Source organism: Oryza sativa, chromosome 1, assembly GCF_034140825.1.
Source record: "Oryza sativa Japonica Group chromosome 1, ASM3414082v1".
Lineage (NCBI taxonomy): Eukaryota > Viridiplantae > Streptophyta > Magnoliopsida > Poales > Poaceae > Oryza > Oryza sativa.
The window spans coordinates 24,221,568-24,244,366 of record NC_089035.1 but is presented as its reverse complement, the minus strand read 5'-3'; the positions used below and the strand labels follow the sequence as shown (position 1 = coordinate 24,244,366).

At 43.4% G+C, this 22,799-nt stretch overlaps 3 protein-coding genes across 3 annotated transcripts; all 3 read left to right on the top strand.

The window, feature by feature from the left end:
• The first annotated feature begins 5,465 nt into the window (after nt 1–5,465).
• LOC4324603 (cytochrome P450 CYP72A616) lies at nt 5,466–6,718 on the top strand. Its single transcript, XM_015783066.2, has 2 exons — nt 5,466–5,966; nt 6,077–6,718. The coding sequence occupies exons 1-2, from the start codon at nt 5,538–5,540 to the stop codon at nt 6,500–6,502; spliced, it is 855 nt and encodes a 284-aa protein (XP_015638552.1). The 5' UTR covers nt 5,466–5,537; the 3' UTR covers nt 6,503–6,718.
• An 11,650-nt stretch (nt 6,719–18,368) lies between these two features.
• Nucleotides 18,369–21,393, top strand: LOC9271392 (receptor-like protein EIX2). Its single transcript, XM_015770756.3, has one exon. The coding sequence runs from the start codon at nt 18,369–18,371 to the stop codon at nt 19,257–19,259; it is 891 nt and encodes a 296-aa protein (XP_015626242.2). The 3' UTR covers nt 19,260–21,393.
• Nucleotides 19,309–21,525, top strand: LOC136351150 (receptor-like protein EIX2). The gene has a single exon (XM_066305725.1). It carries the CDS (start codon nt 19,309–19,311, stop codon nt 21,196–21,198), a length of 1,890 nt encoding a protein of 629 aa, XP_066161822.1. The 3' UTR covers nt 21,199–21,525.
• The last annotated feature ends 1,274 nt before the right edge of the window (nt 21,526–22,799 follow it).

Genomic DNA, 22,799 nt, shown 5'->3' with positions numbered 1-22,799 from the left:
GTTCCATCTGAGAGAATATAAAAAGTTCATCATACTCCTGAATAATTCAACTGTACAATTGCATAATAGTGTGTGGAGAAAATGCAAATAAAAACAGATTTAAGAAGAAAAAAAAGTACTCAAAATGTTTACCTGACAAAATAGCCATGTTTTGCTGCAATACCAAGCTTCTGACATGGAGCAAACCACTCATCAAGCAAACTACGCGTGTGAGATAGATGAAGGGGGTGCGTCGGGCTGCACGGCGCAGGGGCAGGGAAGCGGCGAGACGAGGGGACGAATAGGATGGAGAGGCAGCAAGCCGGGCGGTGCTGGGCTGAGCGGCCAGGCTAGGGGAAGAAGAGAGCGGAGCGCCGGGGCGGCAAGGCGGCGTTGAGCGGAGCAGCGGCGGCGAGGCGAGGGGAGGAGGGAGTGGAGGCGGCGCGGCGGTGCGGTTGAGGAGCGGCGCCGTGGTGGACCGGTAGGGGTGGGGATCGCTTCAGATGGACTGGGCTGGATATGTGCTCGAAAATCTTTGGACGATATTACCCCTCGCTAATGATAATTAAGTGCTAATCTCGCTTCTAATCACAGCGGCTGATTAGCTTTAACTTTCGTGCAAGTTTTTTTTTTTGCGGAGCATAGAAGCACATCCCTTCCTGTTTTTGTGATCTAATTACGTAAAAGAATGGATCCACCACTTTAAATGAAAATCGATGGTTAGATGTTATTTTTACCACGTGGCAGCTTAGAAGTATTCGTAGAGTGCCACATGGCGCTATAGGAGCGTTTATAGTAAGTTTAATTGACTTTTAATATATAATAGGTAGATAGATACCTAGTCGGCATAAGTCCTAAAATATAAATTTAATAGTAATAAATATACTAGTTTTTAAACCAACTACTTGTTGTCTTTATATGGCTTATATATGTAATAATATATGAAGAAACTCATAATGCAACGGTATATGGTACATAATAGATTGAAGACATTAGTATGCAAACACTTAAAAGATGGTTATGGCTAGAATAGGCAATGTTTGTTACAATTTAAGTGAAAAGTAAGAACTTCTTTTTACAAATTTTAGGTATTTTCTCCAATTAGGTAATTGACCGAAAATGAACAAAAAAAAACACCTTACACTTCCACATCGATATGAGCAAAGGACATTGTGGACGTTGATAAGATCAAAGCCATTATTCAAGCCACCACCGTTTCGTCTCCGAGTCCAGCAGGCAGCAGCGTATGTGTGTTCCCATGGCTCGGACTCTCGCTTCTGCTCGTGTCACTGTCACCTCCGAGCGCAATGGCGGTCACCGATCTCTGCCCGACACCGTCCAATCCAAGCCCATCGTGGCGCACCGCACAATCAATCCCCTCTAACTCCAGCGTGTGTGTAAGGTCGCGAACCGGAACCGTCCGGTGACACTATACACCTGGACTGCCGCTCGTACTCCGACGACTGGACGTGCGTGCGCCTGCGTCGCGTACCCGTACAACCTGGTGAGTGGGCAGTGCGGACGCGGGGATGTCACCGCCGCTCTCCGCGAACGCCACGGGCGTCCTGGACGTGCGGCCCGGGTACTGCTCCAGATGTACGGGATAGGCTCTCTGGTTTGTTTTAATCTCAATCAAATCAACGGCTTGTAATATTGAATCCACCGAGTTAAATAAAAATTGAGGATTGAATTTTATTAACATCGCATGTCAGCTTGAGAGCATTTTGAGGATTGCCACATGAGAGCATTAAAGCATTTAAGGAAATTTAATAGATTTTTAGTATATAATATATAGACGGGTCATTATCGTCTGCCTTTTGGAGGAAAGGCAAGGTTTGCCGTTGTTCCATCCAGACCATCCGTACTTCAATCAACGGCGGCATGGTTTAGCACCACAAAGACGATTAACAACTAATTAATTAATATAATCATTTCTATATATTAGTCCAATTAATTAACAAGATCGGTTCTATCTATTTTTTTATGATAAAATACTCTCGTACAACAAAAACAGTTTAGTTTTTTCAAAATAAATGTTTAATTTTTTGGAGGATTTTAGCAGTAGAGTTGCTAGACTTGGGATAATTATTTTACTACTGAATAAACAAAAGATTTTCTTATCCTGAGATTGTTTGCTTCTTGATTTTTATCTTATTTTTTGAGTTGGTTTCAAAAGGCGAGGGAGGTATTACTTGTATTTGATTTACCGCTGGAGTTCGTTCCCTTGATTTTTTTTAAGATTGAACAAACTCTATTAGTTAATTAGCTGCTAATTAGTCACTAAAAGGGTACTAACTGCTAAACTATAGAACCGTTGATTGACGTATGGATGGCCTGGATGGAACCAACGGCAAACTTTGCCTTTGGTCCCAAATGCAGAGGATACGAACCCCTGACGGGTCTCGAGCTTCATCGGGAGGATACCACCGTAGCTCGGTAATCTCTCCAACCTGCGTCATTCCAGTATTGACTTTTTTTTTTTTGCCGGGCCGCCAAAGATTGGTCGACCAATTTCATTAAGATTTAGAGAAAAAATACAGTAAAATGTTACAACGACATTATCAGTATTGATTCTATTTTTGATGACACATATATACTCCACGGATATTAGCTGGTTGTCACTGTTACGTTCCCTTAGGTATCTGGATATGAGTTGGGTGAACCTCAGCACTATTGTGCAGTGGGTTCCGACGGTGAACATTGACAAGGTTTTTTTTTAGAAAAAGAAAAGATTGGCACATAAGGTGAAACGCCCTTTCACTCTATTCATCTCACAAAATTGGGACTTATAGAGTTACCAAAATAGTTTAGAAAAATTATCTAAACAAAATTTTAGAGATATCATACCTCAAAAAGTGTGGCATCAATAATCCGAAAGATATTGTAGCCTAGATAGATGCTGGCGCATTCGTGCAGGCTACTGATATACTCCCACCATCCCACAAAAAGTCAAATTTTGGGGTCGAATGTTTGTAAAAAAAAAAACCGATTCCCACGCAGAGATCAATAAATACTAACTACATCTTATCCTTTCCCTGTCTCGTCTTATCACTTGTCTGGTACCGAGGAAGGGGCTGGGAACGATTTAGTGTTCACATGGATTTTTTTTTTAAAACAAAAGTGCTAAACATGGTTGCACTTGATGAGAGTGTTTTGGTCTTTCACTGCTTGGACTAAAACTACATCGGGTTTTTAGGATTTGATATTTTGTGAGACGCAGAAAGTAAATAACTACTTCATCCGTTTCACAATGTAAGACAATCTAGCATTTCTCACATTCATATTGATGTCAATGAATCTAGACATATATATCTATTTAGATTCATTGACATCAATATGAATGTGGGAAATGCTAAAATAACTTACATTGTGAAACAACGGAGGGAGTAAATAACTTGAAAGTTACATAAACTAGCATGGTGGCCCGCACAGATTGCGCGGCTAGCATCATTATATTTTCTCTCATATAATAGCATATATGTTTTCTCATTATATTATTAAAATATTACAATGACAACACAATTTTAAATTTTGCAATAACTTTTCAAAACTACTAATGTGTAATAACTACTCTAGTCTCCTCTTCTAATATTCCTTATTTTTTAATTCCAAATTTCTAAATTGTATTTCTATATGGACTCTGCTTTTTCTTTTTCTCTGATTAATGTGAGAATTTCTAGGCCATGAGAGCGAACGTGGAGACTCCTTTTTATTTCGAATTTTAGTTGGTTTTAAATTCCAATATGAACTCTATACTATACTTCTAATATTCCTTATTTTTTTAATTCCAAATTTCTATTTTTTTTCTTAATTGTATTTCTATATGGACTCTATACTCTACTTCTAATATTTCTTATTTTTAATTCCTAATTTCGGTTATTTCCTAATTGTATTTCTATATGGACTCTATACTCTACTTCTAATATTCCTTATTTTTAATTCCAAATTTCAGTTATTTCCTAATTGTATTTCTATATGGACTCTAGTCTCCTCTTCTAATATTCCTTATTTTTTAATTCCGAATTTCAACTATTTCTAAATTGTATTTCTATATGGACTCTAGTCTCCTCTTCTATATTCCTTATTTTTTAATTCCGAATTTCAGCTATTTCTAAATTGTATTTCTATATGGACTCTAGTCTACTCTTTTAATATTTCTTATTTTTTAATTTCGAATTTCAGCTATTCTAAATTGTATTTTTATATGGATTCTGCTTTTTCTTTTTCTCCGATTAATGTGAGAATTTATAAGTCATGAGAGTGAACGTGGAGGCTTCTTTTTTTTCGAATTTTAGTTAGTTTTAAATTCCTATATGGACTCTATACTCTACTTCTAATATTTCTTATTTTTTAATTCCGAATTTCTATTTTTTTTTCTTAATTGTATTTCTATATGAACTTTATACTCCACTTCTAATATTCCTTATATTTAATTCAGAATTTCTATTATATCCTAATTGTATTTCTATATGGACTCTATACTCTACTTCTAATATTCCTTATTTTTAATTCCGAATTTCAGTTATTTACTAATTGTATTTCTATATGCACTCTATACTCCTCTTCTAATATTCCTTATTTTTTAATTCCGAATTTCAACTATTTCTAAAGTGTATTTCTATATGGACTCTAGTCTTCTCTTATAATAGTCCTTATTTTTTAATTCCGAATTTCAGCTATTTCTAAATTGTATTTCTATATGGACTCTGTTTTTCTTTTTCTCTGATTAATGTGAAAATTTTTAGACCATGAGAGCGAACGTGGAGGCTCCTTTTTCTATTCCTTTAATTATATAACTAGCATGGTGGCCCGCGTAGATTGCGCGGCTAGCATTATTATATTTTCTCTTATATAATAGCATATATGTTTTCTCATTATATTATTCAAATATATTAAAATGACAACATAATTCTAAATTTTGCAATAACTTTACAAAACTACTAATGTGTAATATTCATATTGTATTTTATAAAGAATATTATAGAGTCCACATAGAATATATATAATGAGAAAACATATATGGCATTATATGAGAGAAAATATAATGATGCTAGCCGCGCAATCTGTGCGGGCCACCATGCTAGTTTAATATTAATCAGGAAGGATATACTACACCATAAGGTACATATACCTCTCTATACCTCCTAATGGTTATAAAAGATGGCATCATCGACCATACACTTTTGTCAATCCGTTCAGCTAGTTTAAATTTTTAATTACCAATCAAGTAAGGATGTGTCAACCTTTAAATATTGATAGGATACATTTTTTTCAAACGGCCAATCAAATTGATTGGCTTTATATTAATAGAGGGGAAGAAAGTTACATAACCAAAGGCTAACAGAAAGAAGAAAAATGTTGTACACGCCTTACCACAAAGAAATGTACATGTCGGTCCTCCTTACTTCTCATGGCAGCAATCTCCCAATGTATTTTGCATACGCCAAACCCAAATATCTTAGCTTGTAATGGATGCGAATAATTATTTAATTTGTTGGATTGTGGCTTCCTTTCCTCTAAAGATTATCGTATTTCTTTCATTCAATATTTCTCAGGCGATGAGCAAACAAAAAACTGATTTAAGATATATTTTCCATTTCAGGTCTTTGCCTATTGAGAACAACCGGAAGATGCATCAAATAAATAAAGAGATCGAATCGATTCTAAGAGGTTTAATTGGGAAAAGAATGCAAGCTATGAAAGAAGGTGAAAGCACAAAAGATGATTTACTTGGCATATTGCTTGAGTCAAACACAAAGCACATGGAAGAGAATGGTCAATCAAGCCAGGGGTTGACAATCAAGGATATCGTGGAGGAGTGCAAGCTGTTCTACTTTGCAGGAGCGGAGACAACATCAGTGCTTCTCACATGGACCATGCTGCTATTAAGCATACACCCGGAGTGGCAGGACCATGCAAGGGAAGAGATTATGGGATTATTTAGGAAGAACAAACCTGACTACGAAGGCTTGAGCCGCCTCAAAATTGTCAGTATCTTGCATAATTTTATAATTCCATTTCGTTCATCATGAGTGCAGCTAGATCTAATTAACTCGTATGCGCTAAATTAAATCTCATCGATTTATGTGTCATGCAGGTGACAATGATCTTCTACGAGGTTCTTCGGTTGCACCCACCGTTCATCGAGATTGGTTGGAAAACATACAAAGAGATGGAGATAGGAGGAGTCACTTACCCAGCTGGTGTTAGCATTAAAATCCCCGTGTTGTTCATCCACCATGATCCGGACTCATGGGGAAGTGATGTGCATGAGTTCAAGCCTGAGAGGTTCTCTGAGGGGATCTCTAAGGCGTCTAAGGATCCGGGAGCATTCCTCCCATTCGGTTGGGGGCCACGAATCTGCATCGGCCAAAACTTCGCGCTGCTTGAGTCCAAGATGGCATTGTGCCTGATTCTTCAACGCTTGGAGTTTGAGCTTGCGCCATCATATACTCATGCGCCGCATACTATGGTAACTCTGCATCCAATGCACGGTGCACAGATGAAAGTTAGAGCTATATGATCATTTCAGATTATAGCGTGTTTTATTATTACAACTCTTGGTTGTGAGTTGTGATATTTGTACCTTTGTAATAAAATTGGGATAAGGGATACCTACATTATTAGTATACTAGCAAAAGTGCCCATGCATTGCAATGGGAAGAAAAGGCGAGAAAATTGAGGAACTGTTGAGAAAGATTTACATTATCTAATTAATTGAAAAACAAATTTTCCAGAATATTTGTGTATTTTTTAAGTAGGTAGGTATATAATTAAATTAATTTACAGGTAAAGTAAGTGTGAGAAATAGAATGATATGGTTGGATTTAATTTTTATTAAATTCTCTATATTAGTTACACTCTTTGAAATTTTCTTGGAATTTCCAGAGCTTAGTTGCTAATTTTGATAATACAAACATCATTTCAGCATTTATTTAGATAAAAATCCTCCTTTCCCTAAGGGCCATTTTCAACCCATTTTTCTTCTTCAGCCCGCAACCGAGCCGACCTTTCCTCAGGCCGCAAGCGACCAAAGTCGAATTGAAGTCCCCCTACTCCTCCTCTCACTTGTTGTGTGAGCCATAACCGAAAATCTAACCACGTTTGTGTTGGACCGCCGCCCCGGGTGCGGCCCAGCAGTGCTGCGGTCCGGTGATGGAGGCTAGCCCGACGCTCGATCGATCTGAGCCGTTCGTTTTGATGGACGGCTCAGATCAATTCCGAATCAATCAAAACCTGGTGCCAAAAAAACCCTAACCCTAGATTAATTCCCGCCCACTGCCGGCCGCCTCCTCCTAGCCGACGCCGCCTCTCCCCCTCCCCCTTCTCCCACTGGTTCCGCCCCTCCCCCTCCCCTTCCCTCCTATCTCCCTACCGGCGGTGCCGCTCCCTCTCGCCCTCTCCCTCCCGTCTCACCTACACGGCGGGGTACGGCATGAAGACGGCGGTGACGACCGTCCCTCCCCCTCTCCCCTCTACCCGTCGGCCTCAACGGCCGTCCCTCCCTCTTGGCCTCTTTGTTTTTGTCGGCGACGGCGCCCGCTCAACCCTCAAGATGCAGCGGCGCCCTCCCAACGGCGGTGATGATAGTGTCAATGGCTTCCCGCGGGTGGATCTAGTGCCGGCGACTTCCCGCGGTGGATCCAACCGTGACGTAGACATCGCAGATCCGGCTTCACCAACGGTGTATGCAGCTTCCCGTGGATGGATCCGTTGGCGACGATGGTGTCGGCGGCTTCCCGGTGATGTTTTTATTCTTCTTCCGTTCTTTTTTCTCAGTTATTGGATTGTAATTGGTATTTCTTAACATCAGATAGAATCCGCAAGCGCACAAAAGATACCGATGTAGCACTTCACTCGGGAGTATTCCAAGGTATCAATTTCCACAGGGAACGTGTGTATCAGCGCTTCTCCAGGTTCATCAAAGGACGCGAAGCTAAAATAGGCTAAGGGTAGAGAGGATTTACTAGTGAGAGACAGTGTCTCTACAAAAAGCTCTATTTAATCCTAACGCGGTATTTCGGGTGCTGGCTAGTCCGCTGCTCCTAGATATGGTTCTACAACGTACCCGGGCAGGGAGAACTTTAGTGTACTTGAGGGCTGTCACCACCTCTACTCCCACCTCAAACCTACTGTGGAAAACAGAGCAAACACCGGAAATTAACTACCCTGACATGACGTCTGCATGTTATTTTCAGGGAGATCATGAACTCTAATTGTACAATCCCTAGCTTGAGTTTAATTATCTTCGATATTTTTACAATTGATAATTATATTAAACTCAAAATAGAATGGATGTCCAAAGAAAATTGTCCAAACCTGCGCTCTGTATAAAACAGAGGACGATTCATAGTAGAGGTGGTTCAGCCGAACTGCAGGTTTGGCTGACACCTCATTGGGTTTGATTGCATCAATTTCCCTTGTGTGGTTTGTCATGACTCATCACTTCTAGGGTGATCTTGCAATGGTTATGGCGTTGGTGTGCAAGATCACCCCCACACTTGTCTTTGCACCTGGGACTCTTTATTGGACAAAAAAAAAAGAAAAACAAAGACAAGAGTGAAGCAAAAAGGGACTCACTTGGTTGGAAGACCAAGGAGCAAAATTTATTTTATTTTATTTGCCTTCTTTTATGGCAACGATGGATATGGTGGGTATCCTGACAGGATGGAGATATGTGACGATGATGCATAAGGTGTTACCAAGCTTTGAATCGAATGCAAGAATGCAAAAGGTTTTGCATTTGTTCTGCTTAGTTCCATGTGCATCTCTTTTCTCAAAGACCAAGAAGCATGATATTAGTGTTTGAAGTTATTGTACACTACTCCGTGATTGTCAATTTATTCCCTTCAAAAGATTAGTAGACAACAAATACCCGAGGGACTATAAAGAATTAAAAAGATTTTATCGTAGCCTTAAGATTAGTTGTTCACATCCATGCTAAAGAGAAATTGGATTCAAAACATAAGAAGCCTGGGCCCCACAAATTTGCCATCATTTTATCATTTTTTTTGAGAGATTATTCTGAAAACATTTTTTTTCAAATTTTTATTGTTCATCAAATTTTTATTTAAGCAAAAACTCATACAGGGCTGAGGTAAAATTGCACGGACATAATCAAAGAAGTATTTGACAATATACTCACCGTGCACCTAGAAAGGTGATATGTTCCTCCTTTGCATGTTAGCAATTTATTGATTTGTTTCCTAGGCCCTGACTTACCTCCAGTAAGAATTGAACTTGATGACTCACCCATGGATTTGAAAACTTTCCTGCAGGGGTTATTCCATAGAAGGTATACATCCAATATCCATGAAAGTGCTAGCTCTAGTGGTTCATTAATCAAATTTGACACCATGTCTAATTTGATTAAAGCATACTATTTCAACCTAAGCACCATGCTTAATTCAAAAAACCTATGGGTGTACATCGATAATACACCCAAACCAGGCCATACATAAATGGATGAGGCATAACATTTATGATCAAGCCATATTCACATGGAGAAAAGTAGGAGTAAAAGAAATGGTGAACCTATTTTTTATTATTTTTCTTTTTAGCAAGGTGAGGCTAACACCAACATTAAACCATGATGACCTTGATTGACGGAACTTGTCATGAAAAGCTCGTCAACCTCCCTCCCCCACACTTGGACTTTTGTGTCGCAAGACATAAAAAACTAAGTGTGTGATGTCGAAGCCTCCTGTAGAGTGTGTTCCAATACCAAAAATCACCATAGTGTACAGTTGATGTGGCTCCCGTGTTCTTAGGCATTGTATGACCCTCGTTCTTAATCTCAACCTGAAATGGTTAGCGACCAAGAATACCCGAAGGTGCATATTACCCTAAAAACTGGTTCTTGCTTTTATTAAAAAAAAACTTACCATGATAATTCGGGCTATCTCCCGGTAGTACTTTGTTAATGGTCACAAGCTCGGCCATAGGGATATCATGCTGCAAGATTTGTGCCACAAACAAATACGAGATTTTTTGTATTTATGATAAATATAAGCATCCACAACCACACTTCTAAACATCTTAGAAATGAGGACCATAAGGTGGTCGTGGTCCTCGCACAAGTAAGCGATACTAATCGGACAAGACTCTGGGGATTCCTTATGCGAGCATGAATACTGTGGAATTTTGAAATAAAAACTCTCATGCTTATTTGCGGAATGTTTTCTCTCATCCTATAGAATCGATGTCTCAAGCTTGTCACGTGGCCTGAAGATTCTCCTTCTCAAGAGATGCATCGCGCAAGAACTAGGTTGTTTCTTGATGATAAACAAGATCAACATTCTGAGGACCAGAGGGACAAAGCTTGATCAAGGGCGAAGAGAGTCGTTCAGTTTCATGAAGATACAATAGGTTCAGAAGAAACGAACGAAGATACAAACATCACCTCCTCAAACAGCTCATGCTTGGGATGAGGCTTTCTTTTGCTCGAATTTAGGGTGTTTCCATAATTTTCATAAGGATCATCCCTGAATTGGAAGGGAATTTCCGGAGGATGAATTTCTTCTTCCTCCGGCTCCAGTGCCTAGAATGAGGATTCGGCAGTTGAGTCGGATTCCGACCCCATGTGCAGAGGTTCCTCATGGATAATCTTGACCTCCGGGACGGCTTCGCTTCGGTAGAAAGGAGGGGATGATAACTTTGGGCCAGATTTTGGCCGAAAGGAAAGAGGGGATTTCGTTTTATCTTTTTCTTTTTATAAGCTCTATTAATTATTTTATTGCTTAATAATTATTTCCAATGCTCTGAGAATTCAAAGTAAAAATTGAGAACGTATTTTGGACCATGCTCGGCGCCACTGCCGGTGACGGGGTGGAGGTGGGTTTCTGCGCAGGTTGCAACTGTTTCTGGACGACGGCTGCTCGGAGACACGTAGCAGCATGCGCAAAGTCACGTGTAAGGCTGACGCCCTCCTCTACCGCCGGTCGCCGCTGCCTCTCCGTCGCGAGAGAGGAGAGGGGAGAGAGTTGAAGAGAGGAAGATGGGAGAGGAGGAAGAAGAGGAGGGATGAGAATGACATGTGGGGCCCACGTGGGCCCACCTTTTAAAAATATTTTTTTGTGTGAAACTGACATGTGGGTCCCACGAGGTTTATTATTTTTTCAGATAAAATTGCCACGTAAGTGCGACGTCAATGCTACATCAGATGAAGTCTAAGTCAAATTAGCCACGTTGGCCAAAACTGCTATCCAAACCGCCGAGGGACCTTATCTGCACTGGTTTTGACAGTTGAGGACCCGTTGTATCTGGTTTTCTGATTGAAGGACGAAAATCGGATTCGTCGACAAGTAAGGGAGCTCAAATGAACTATTCCTTCAACGTTAACATGTCCACTTTCCCCCGCCCGAAAGCGTCGGCCTTCGCAAACCCTAAGAAATCCTCCACCAAAGCGATCCCTCTCCCTCGGCCGCCGCCGCCTCCGCCTCCGAAACCCTAAAGTCCTCCCGTCCCGTAGCCGCTGATTCATCATGAGCTCATGTGAAGCAGCCACGCTGGAGGGATTGCAGCCCCGGATGCCATCGGCTGTAAAGCGAGCTCGAATCAGCTGGGAATCCAATCCGGGCTGGGTAATGCTCGATTGCCGCGTCGGCGACATGAGCGGGGACGACAACCTTGGAGCAATCACCGTGGCAAAAGGAACCACCTCCACCGGCGACGGCATCACCGTTGCCTTTAGCGCGGCGGCTCCCCCGGCGATTTCCCGCCTCTTGTTCGCCTTGCATCCAAACAAGAACAGGCAGACCACGGACTCGGACTCCGACTCGGACTCGTCGGACTCAGACTCCGACGAGAGCGATTCCTCCGCCAGAGGCAGAGTCATAGCGGCCCACGGCAACTCCGTCCTCCTGAGCTGCATCTTCAACGTCAGGGACCCAATAACGCCGTACGTTGCCTCCCTCCGTGAAGAGCTGTTCATCTACCAGCCCGCTCGCGCGGTTGATCTCACGAGGCTCCCCCCTTGCTACCATGGCGTCATCAACATTGACGGGAGTAGGAACATCGGGATACTGTGCCGCAACAACGGAGAGTTTGTTGTGGCTCACCTTGGAGGGATGACTTCAGTAGGAGATGGTGGCTCCGGTCTGCCGATCACTCGCCCAGTGGCAGCTAAGCTGTGCAAGTATGTTGGCGGCTTCTGGAGCACTAATTGGTTGCGAATCCATCATGCTGCCGGTGAAGACCAGGATTTGTGCTGGTGGGAGACTGACTTGGTCGTGCCTTTTGGTGATTCTTTGTGCTGGGTGGATTACTTGAGGGGCATATTGCTCTGTGATGTTTTCAGTCCAATCCCTGATTTCCGCTATGTCCGGCTGCCTGTGAATCCTTACCCAGGTTCGTATGATCAAGAGCTTGCCATGAGAGGATCCATGCATATGTATAGAAGCGTGTGCGTGACAAAAAATGGAGGCATGAAGTTTGTTGATGTGGCTTCCGAAGACACTTGGTTTTCTGCAGGCAACGACATAGAAAGCTGCCCTACTCCTTTCACTATCACCTCCTGGACATTGACCAGCGATCGTCTTTCGTGGATAAAGGATGCCTCTCTAGATGCTAATGTTTTTTTCTCCCTTGCCAGCAATGAACATCTTCCTCAGATTGTACCGGAATTCCCTCTTGTTGACATGGAAGATCCCAATGTCATCTACTTCACATTGCCCCTGGAAGAAGGTTCTAATGATAAGGCAGCCTTCGTTGCACTTGACATGGTAAGGAGGACTCTAGGCCTGCGAAACACTTATACATTAAGAAGCACCTTGAAACCTGGTGACGACAACAGCTCAACCTCCTGCAACCTCTTTGGCAATGAGCCATTCCTACCTTTTGAATTCTCCAACTACCTGAATTTGGATGCGGCTTACAACAGGTAATGATGCGGCGCTTTTGTACTTTAACTTTTCCTGGTTGTGCATCACCTCGCTGTCTAATGGCTAGTTGTGTTAATTTTTCTAGGCATTTCCTTTCATGTCAATATATTGGAATTGGACAGTACAGATGTATATTGGGTGGACCGGCCCAGAGTGAAACTAAAATTGCAGCCCTTAGTGTAGGATAAAAAAATTGTTGCTCGGTGGACATGACATGATACCAAGTACAGGCTAATAATAGAAAAAAATACATATTAGCGGTCAGACACTAACTCAAAAATACAAAATGATAAAAAATATATCATATTAATTAAAACAATCTTACCAATCATTATGTTGAACTAGCAAATCGATCACTCACTGTAGCATGTATGATTGTATGCTTGATTAATCAATTCATCCCTTGATGGCTTATTGTAATTAATTATGTGAAAAACAGATTGATCATCCCTTAGTTTGGAACTCTCACTAGACGGCACTGACCCTTTTGGTGGTTCCTAATCCCCTCACCCTGATTATCACATATATGATTAGCAATCCCCAACATGAAGTAATTAATGAAATGGAATTGAAATCCGACTCACTCTGCAAGATTAAAACACTGATCACTACATGTGGACAAAATGAAGACGCAAGATTGTTGTTTGGAGCCTTGGACGTGGCAGCCGGGCAGGGCTTGATCACTTAATCCCAGGTATTCCACAGGGGGACGAGGAGCACGATCGCGGTGAATCAACCGGCAGGGTGGCACAGAGTTGTGATGGCCTATGCGGTCATGCGGCGCGCGGAGGAATTGGGAACGATGCGTGCAGCACCGAAGGCGCAAAAACCTACTACACGCTGCAAGACGATAAGGCCATTCACAGTGTAAACACCGGTGGTAGGGTCTTAGCTCAAAAATTGGTCTAAAGACACCGCTCCCTACAGTGCAAGGATCCTATTTTGCGTGACCTAGTTGGATTTGGGCACTGTACAAGGAAACCGGCGCCCACAGCGCTCGTGACTTGGTGGAGGGTAGTGAGGGGACCGAAGGAAATTAATTTCCTCACCTACCCCCGTCTTCTCCTCTCTTTCTCCTCCTCCATCGTCTTCGCCGTTGCTTCCTCCCACTCCGCCTCCGCCGCCGTGCCTCCTCCTCTCCCACACCGCCGCGCCTCCTCGCCTCCCACGCCGCCGCGCCTCCTCGTCTCCCATGCCTCCTCGCCTCCTCTCCCTCGATCTTGGCGGCGGCTCGCTAGTGCACGGGCGGCCGCCGGTTCTTGGCGGCGCGGGGACGCCGGTTCTTGGCTCGGCTGCGGCTTTGACCAAAGACGACGCGCCGATGCAGCCCGGGTTTGGATCCGAATTGTGGTGGTGGTCGTCGGCGTGGGGCCCCGGATTCGCGGCTAGATTTGGTGGTCGTGGCGGCGGAGGCGGCGCCGGGAGCGGACGGCGCGATGCCAATGGGAAGCCGCGGCGTGGAGGAAGCAGGCGCGCGGCGGCGAGTTGCCTCCTCGCGGATGATCTGATGATGGATTGGCTCCAACTACTGTACAACTTAGGGGATTATTGATTGTTGTTTTTGTGCATGTGAGATGTGTTGTTCATTGGTTAATATGAGATCTGGGGCCATAGATTTCTCTTGTGTTCTTGGGACGGATTGAGATTTCTTTGTTTCTTTTGCTTCTTGGTGATTCCTCTTGTGTTCTTGGGACGGATCGAGTTCTTTTTTCTGCGTTCTTGCTTGGGATGTTTCGTTGACGGGAAGAATCGTGGGCAAATCGGGGTTTTCTCCACTCGATGCGGCGCGAGGGCACGGCGCGGCCAAGAACCGCACCCCACAGCGCGCGCGCCTCATGTCTTCCTCTCCTTCTCGCGCCCTCGTTTTGGTGAGGTTTCGCGCGGCTCTACTTGGGGGCGAGGAGCTCTGCTAGGGTGCGATTCCTTCTGCCACGTATGCTTCAATCCGAGCTGGCACCGTGTAGCACCGGTCCAACTCACCGCACTGTGAGAGACCTAAGGCCCTAAACTTGTTGACCTGACGACCTGCGCTAGTACTAGGTGGCCCCCCTGATTTCTGGGGGGCCAGAGTGGGTCCCCCTCTTGCCCCCCTCAGGGCTGGGCTGATATCGAGTCATGTTATTTGGCACTCGCATGGCCCTACAGCACTATGTTGCTTGGCTCCTCAAGATTCTTTGGTGGTGCTACATTGCTTTCTTGCTGCTTTATAGTGCTTCTTAAGTGATCTCTTCAGAGAGGGAACATTTTTTTTGGGTATGCACTATAGGAGGTGAAAATTATGTATACAAAGTAAGGAAAAGAAGAAAAGATCTTCCATGAAACATACTTGCGGTTTTCCCCCTCACAATTCACTTCTTATGGCATATTTCCGTTAATAAATGGTAGTATGCCTTTGTTAGTGCTAGAGAAATTTGTTGCATGTATGTTTGGCTGATCTGACTTGCGAGTCGTAACCAATGTTTGTTCTGATAGTTCAAAGGCATATATTTTGTTACTGCTGCTGCTGCTGCTTGTTATATACATTTAAAACAAATAAAATCAGGTTAGCTGGCAGAATATGACCCTTTTCTTGTTCCCCCCACCCCTTCCTCTCTCTAGATACCTTAGATTCTAGAGCTGTAACTACAGGAGGGTATTTTATCAGTTGGCATCAGATTCTGGAGGAGGCTACATCCTTGAATGACATCTAATTGGACAGTACACAATCGATTAGTTGCCATCTCAAAGTATTCTTCTTTTGACCATCAATTGTATCATGATTTCCCATGCTTCACGGTAGGCTGCTTTGTAGTAGCCTAATTACAGTAAGCTAAAGAGAAGCCTTGTAAACAAGCAAGTCCTTTAATAATCCCTGGGCCAGTTATGTACTTAAACACCTCTATCATGATATGCTTGTATTTAGGATATCCAATGCAATGATTTTCAGTGAACCCTATGCTGTGTTATGAATGCCACGCACACTTGGTTCTCAAAGTCCAAATTATGTCAATTCCTAGACTCCAAAAAAGAGGAACATGGTGGAGTCAGGGTTTGGATCTGTACTGTCACACACAAGTGGAGGCGTGGTGGAATTCTCTTGAAATTTCTTTCCACCAGTTGATTGTTCTTCTTTCCACCAGTTGATTGTTCAGCACACTTCTGCAAGTGCTTGTCCTAATGGACCTTTCCAAAGGAACGCCACAATCTAAACAACTGCTCACGGGTTGGCCCCCGCGTCGCCTCCTGCGTGGGCGACACGGGCGGCGGAACCCTAGCCGCCGCCGCCGCCCCACCCCACCTCTCACCCCCGCCTCGCCGCTGCCTGAGCGAGTGGCTGGCAAAGCCGGAGGCTCGCGAGGACAGCGGTGGCGGGGCTCGCGGCGACGACCACCACCAGAGCAAGCGCAGGCACCCACGGTGGAGGCCGGCCGGAGCAACACCGACGTCGAAGCCTGCGCTCAGGAGGAGGTGGAGGCAGGGAACGAGGAGGCCGGCGAGCTCAGGAGGAGGCAGAGGCGGGGAAGGAGGAGGCCGGCGAGCTCGAGCAGCCGGGTCTGGCGAGGAGGGGGGCGCGGCCGGCGGCCTGAGGTCGGCGCAAGAGGGGCCGGCATGGACGCGCGGCCAGAGACGCAGAAGCCCGCGCTCCTCGGGATGGCGGTGCAAAGGCGGCTGGCTACGCGGAGGCCGGAGCAGCAGAGGCGCAGAGGCCAGCGTGGAGGCTGGACCGTGGGGGGCGCTGGAGCCGGAACGGCAGCGTTTCCAGCGTCCGCGCAGGCCCAGATGGTAGTGCAAAGGGAGCTGGCGGTGGTGGGTCGCCTTCCTCGTTGCCGGTCGGCACCCTCGCCCTTCTTGGAGCTCCATCCCTTCTTTGCGGGGAGTTTCTAGATTGGATTGAGGCGGCAGGTTGTCAGCGGGGGAAGGTCAGGATGCCGAAGCAATGCCGCCTAGTCCCGGGTTCTTCTTCGGCCAGATCTGGCGAGGAGGCCGGCGGGTGGTGGAATGGAGGGGTCCTAGGCCAACTCTCAGGGATGGTGGTTCGATGAAGTCAGCTGGCGGTGGGGCGTCGGTGCAGTGTGGTGGCAGTCTTGTCGTTGGCAGGACTGGAAGCTGACCGGCGGAGGGGCGTCGGTCGGGTATGGCGGAATCCATGTGCCGCCGATGTTTAGATGGTGGTTTCGGATTGGGCGACGGACCACGGCGGTAAGGGGTTTCGAGCAAAAGCTTAGCCCAATTTCTTTGGGCCAAAACTGATTACGCCTTCGGGCGTGGTAACCCTCCTGAGGGCATTGTTGAGGTATCCCTCCTCCCTCGGCAAAGAACTCTGGGTGAAAACCTTGTCTAGCTTTCGACGGATGACAACGGCGTCTTTTGGCGTCGCAACCCTCGTGAGGGCGTCGTTTTAGAGTCTTCATGTCGTAGTGGTGTTGTTGGTCTGGTGGCGAACGGTCTCGCATAGCGATGGCCGGTTCGATGCTTGACTTCCCTTTCTGTAGCGTGTGTTTGGGCGGTTGGCACATGGTTCGGGGTGTGTGCTCTGGTGCACATCCTTCCTCGACAGCCAACTGTGGATGTAAAACTTTTCTTGTAACCTTTTCTTCCTATCTTGATTACATTGAATGACCTCCTTCGGTTATTCCGGCAAAAAAAAAAAGTGCTTGTCCTAATCAAAGTGAAATTGCAGTGCCTCTGCTTAAACAGGCCCAATGAATCCCGTGTGGAAACTTGTTATTATCCACCCCAACTATTATTGCTATCTTACCGACTTACCGTGTGCTACGGGCTTGACTGTTGCAATCAATCTTTTGTCTGTTGGATGCACGATGAATCTCAACTATAACAAACAGAGGACCTGACCGGTAGGGAAGACCTGGGCTTCATATTTGGATAAAACAAAAAGAAAGACAGAGAAGCGGTGATCTGCAGGAGTTCCAAATCAAAACGATAAATCCCAATGCATCCCGTTCAGTTCATTCAAGTGTACACGAATAGAACTGGAATAAATGATCAGGCTTCCTACCTACGACTGTAAGATCATCAATAATAGAAATTCAATCGTTTACCCTTCAGTTTATAAGCCCCAGCTAAAATTTAAATTTCAAAACATAATTTTAAATTTATGTTTTGGGCCTTTTCATCGTAATTTGTTTTTCAGCATTTATTTTTAAATTGTTAAAAACACATGTATACTGTTTTATTTATATTTTTTTTTCTGATAAGTGGTTGCGGCTTATAATAAGCATAAGTGAAATGATCACAGTGTAAAATCCTGACATTCAAAAGCGTGACTTTGGATTTTTTTTTTTATAGAAAAAAAAAGTGAAAGAAGAAAAGGAGACGACCTGGACTTGTGAACTATGAAGACCTGATCCTAGGTGCTGTGCATGCACGCGGGAACAGTTCATTCGACTATATAATTAGCATCTTAGCTTTCGTTCAAAACAAAAAATCTAGTACTAGTGATGAAGGCATGAAGCTACTGTAATGCCGCTTCTCTAGCAGTTTCCTGACAGCAGAAAAGCCTACCAAAAAATGATTGCTCCCACGCTCCTTACGCAAAGAGCCACTGCGAGTGCAATACTCGTGTTCCTTTTTGTCTCCGTAGCACAATCCGCCTCTTCTTTCCATCCTGCAAGCACGACGACAGTGACACGGCCCGCCGTCAGCGGGAGTTGCATTCCGAGTGAGCGGAAGGCGCTCCTGACCTTCAAGGATAGCTTTTGGGATCGTGCTGGCCGCCTTTATTCATGGCGGGGCGAAGACTGCTGCCGGTGGAAGGGAGTCCGATGCGACAACACAACTGGGCATGTCGTCAGGCTCGACCTCCGCAACACAGACGAAGACGATTGGAGCAATGGGCTGATCTTGTCAACCAGTGAGATGAGCCCTTCTATTGTTGATTTGCATCACTTGAGGTATCTTGATCTAAGCTACAATCACTTCAATTTTACAAGCATACCTGATTTTCTGGGTTCACTCAGCAACTTGAGGTATCTCAACCTCTCCGCTGCAAATTTTTGGGGAACTCTGCCTTCTCAGCTTGGTAACCTCTCGAATCTGCAATACCTTGATCTTGGCAATTCCCATAGTCTGAGTGTTTCAGATCTTTCATGGTTAATGGGTCTCCCTTTTTTAAGCTATCTTGATTTATCCACGGTGGACCTCAGTTCCGAAAGGAATTGGGTCCATGCGGTGAACAAGCTTCCTTCTCTTCAAGTCCTTGTCTTATCTAGCTGTGGGCTTAACAATACCGTCTCTACTCTATCTCATTCCAATCTCACACATCTTGAAGTCCTAGATTTAACATTAATCTGTTTAGCTCTCCTCTCGCACACAACTGGTTTTGGGATCTCACTACACTTAAAAAGCTCTTTCTATATGATTGTGCCTGGTCCGGGCCAATTCCTGATGCATTGCCCTTGAGTCCATAGTTCTGCATGGCACCGATTTATCGGGTAACATACCAACAACAATGAAAAATCTGTGTAATTTACAAGAGCTGGATTTATACGACATTAATATTAACAGTTCCATATCAGAACTGATGGAGAGATTGCCGAAGTGTTCATGGAATAAGTTGCGTAAGATGGACCTGCATTGTGCAAATTTGACAGGGGAACTACCAACTTGGATAGGACATCTAGCAAGTCTCAGTTATCTTGATCTTTCTGAGAACATGATTGTTGGCTCTGTACCTGATGGAACGGGAAATCTGACAAATCTCAACTATCTTGACCTCTCTCAGAACTCACTGGTTGGCCATATACCTGTTGGGATTGGGGCATTTGGCAACTTGACTAGCTTGAACCTTGGCCAAAATAGCTTCAGTGGTGTGCTCGCAGAATACCATTTTGCAACTCTAGAAAGACTGGAATTTTTGGACCTTTCAAGCAACTCGCTGAAATTAGATTTACATGAAGCTTGGATTCCTCCCTTTAAATTAAAGAAGGGATATTTTGAGTCATGTGACTTGGGCCCTCAGTTCCCTTCATGGCTAAGATGGCAAACTGATATAGTTGTCCTTGATATTTCAAATACAAGCATAAAGGATGACTTGCCTGGCTGGTTTTGGACTGTTTCATATAATGCTTATGAATTGTACCTGTCAAGCAATCAACTGGGTGGAGCTTTACCAGAGAAATTGGAACTGCCATCAATGCAAGCAATGGATCTCTCCGATAATTATTTGTCAGGGAAGTTACCAGCAAATCTCACTGTTCCCAATCTAATGACACTGCATCTTCACCACAATCAAATTGGAGGCACTATTCCAGCTTGTTTGTGTCAACTGCGGAGTTTGAGAGTAATAAATCTGTCATACAATCAACTAACAGGGGAAATCCCACAATGTTCAGTGGATCAATTTGGTTTCTCATTCTTGGTTATAGATATGAAGAATAACAATCTATCTGGTGAATTCCCTAGCTTCCTTCAAAATGCTGGTTGGTTATTATTTCTTGACCTTTCATATAACAAGTTGTCTGGAAATGTCCCAACATGGATTGCACAGAGAATGCCTTACCTGGAAGTTTTGATTCTAAGATCGAACATGTTTTGTGGTAACCTTTCTAACCAATTAAACAAGCTTGATCAACTTCATTTTCTCGATGTAGCACATAACAACATATCAGGAAGTATATATTCATCTATAAGAAGCTTGACAGCCATGAAATATTCACACACATCAGGGTTGGACAACTACACTGGTGCTAGCATATCCATGTCCATAAAAGACCAGGAGCTTAACTATACCTTTCAATCCACAAATAATATTATGTTGATTGACATGTCGTACAATAGTTTCACTGGACCTATTCCAAGAGAATTAACTCTACTCAAGGGGCTTCAAAGTTTGAATCTATCAGGCAATCAATTAAGTGGAACAATTCCAAATGATATTGGCATTTTAAGGAGATTGGAGTCCCTGGACCTATCCTACAATGATTTAGTTGGTGAAATCCCCTCGATTTTATCAGACCTTACTTTTTTGAGCTGCTTAAACTTGTCCTACAACAATCTATCAGGAAGAATCCCCTCAGGACAACAGCTACAAACACTTAATAATCTTTATATGTACATCGGCAATCCTGGACTTTGTGGACTTCCTCTTTCCACCAATTGTTCCACGAACAGAACAAACAAAATTGTCCAGAATGAACATGATGACGCATCACATGATACAACATATTTGTACATCAGCACAAGTGCAGGGTTTGTGGTGGGGCTCTGGATAGTGTTCTGCACCATCCTGTTCAAGAAATCATGGAGGATCGCTTATTTTCAGTTTTTTGATCAGATATATGACAAGATATATGTGCAAGCAGCTGTCAGTAAGGCTGTTTTGATAAGAAAATTCCTATGAAGAACTATGGATGTTTTATTCCACTGCATATCTTTTCATACTCTTCTTTTTTTTCTTGTGATGTGCGCATCATTTTTTTTTAACAGAGTAGTAGTTCTAAAGAGAGAGATATTGTAACCAAGAAGCTCTTTAATAATACCTGTACCGTTCATGTACTTAAACTGTATCATGGTATGATTTGATCTTTGTTCTGCACCTTTTGTTTTTGTGAGAAATACAGTACAAGTTTTCACTGTAAACTTTGACATGTATATGTACTTTACAAGCACTACATATCTCAGTATGTGCTTTCTAAACATATTATTGGCATTACTAAGCCTGCGCTCATTTTTTTTTTCTGGCCACATTCTGCTAGACAGATTGCCAATTACCTACTCCCTCCGTCTAACATGTCAGACACCATTCCAGAATCATTTAAGAAGTTGAGGGGTGACTCTCAGTCCTGCAGACAATGACTCACTTTCAATCTTTCATATTGTAGTTATAGTAATTCTGAGGGGATTGATGAAGTTGATTTGGGCGTTTTCCCTAACACAATAACACCTTGCCAGTTATTACAAAAGGGCAGCAGTTTGGATATTAGACAGGAATCATCTACATGGTAAATTTTCATCTGTCATGAAACAGTTTAACAGGGCAAGTTCCTGCAGAGATTTGTAAGCTTGAACCTGTCATACAATTCTTCTAAGTGGGATCATCCCTGACAGCATTGGTGGTTTACATGCATTAGAATCACTTGGCCTGTCAGCTATACGCTTTTGAGTTAGGGGAAAAAATACTTATTTCTCAGCATAAACATCTGCATATCAACAATATCATGATGATAGTTGTAGGATGTAAAAAAAAAAAAAAGGAAAATTGGAACCATGCCATTATAATTTTGCAAAATTTGAGATATGCCATCCTGACCCACATGTCATTGACTCATGTGGGTCCTACATGTCATTGAGATGCCGATGGCATATCTCAAACTTTGCAAAATTATAATGGCATGGTTCCAATTTACCAAAAAAAAGTTTCCAAGGGATGTCTCGTTGCTCATGTCTGACATGTTTCAACCGGGGCCTTACTTCAGTCACTTGGTCATTTGGGTGCAGAAATTTGCAAAAGAAATATATATACGATATTTCTGGCTAATTTTAACCATGACGAACTGTTTGCTAACATTGTTTGTGTGCATTTAGCAATGTTAGAGGAGCTACTGCCTTGCTAAGTTTGGATTCATTAGTTATCCACAAGATCTTGATTTTGACAATCCTTGCTCGTCCAACATGTTAGCCAGTGTTAGACTCCGGCCGGGTTTCCTGAGTGTGGTCCTGGTCCAATAGTTTTTTAAAAAAAAAAATACAAAAACCATCCTAAATGTCGTCTTGAGTTCGATATAAGATGATTTGTTGCAAATATCTCATCCGATCCTAATTCATTTTAGTTTAAGATTCTCCCCAATATTACCATTACTCATCCATTTTCGTGGTCGCAAACCCCACAGGATAACACAACTATTGTTACGTGGTTGTCACTCATGTCTGCTCATGGTGTCTAGCATGCATATTGTTGGACGATGGTGGTCACGAGTCTTTGCTCTTGAACATCAAGGTTGC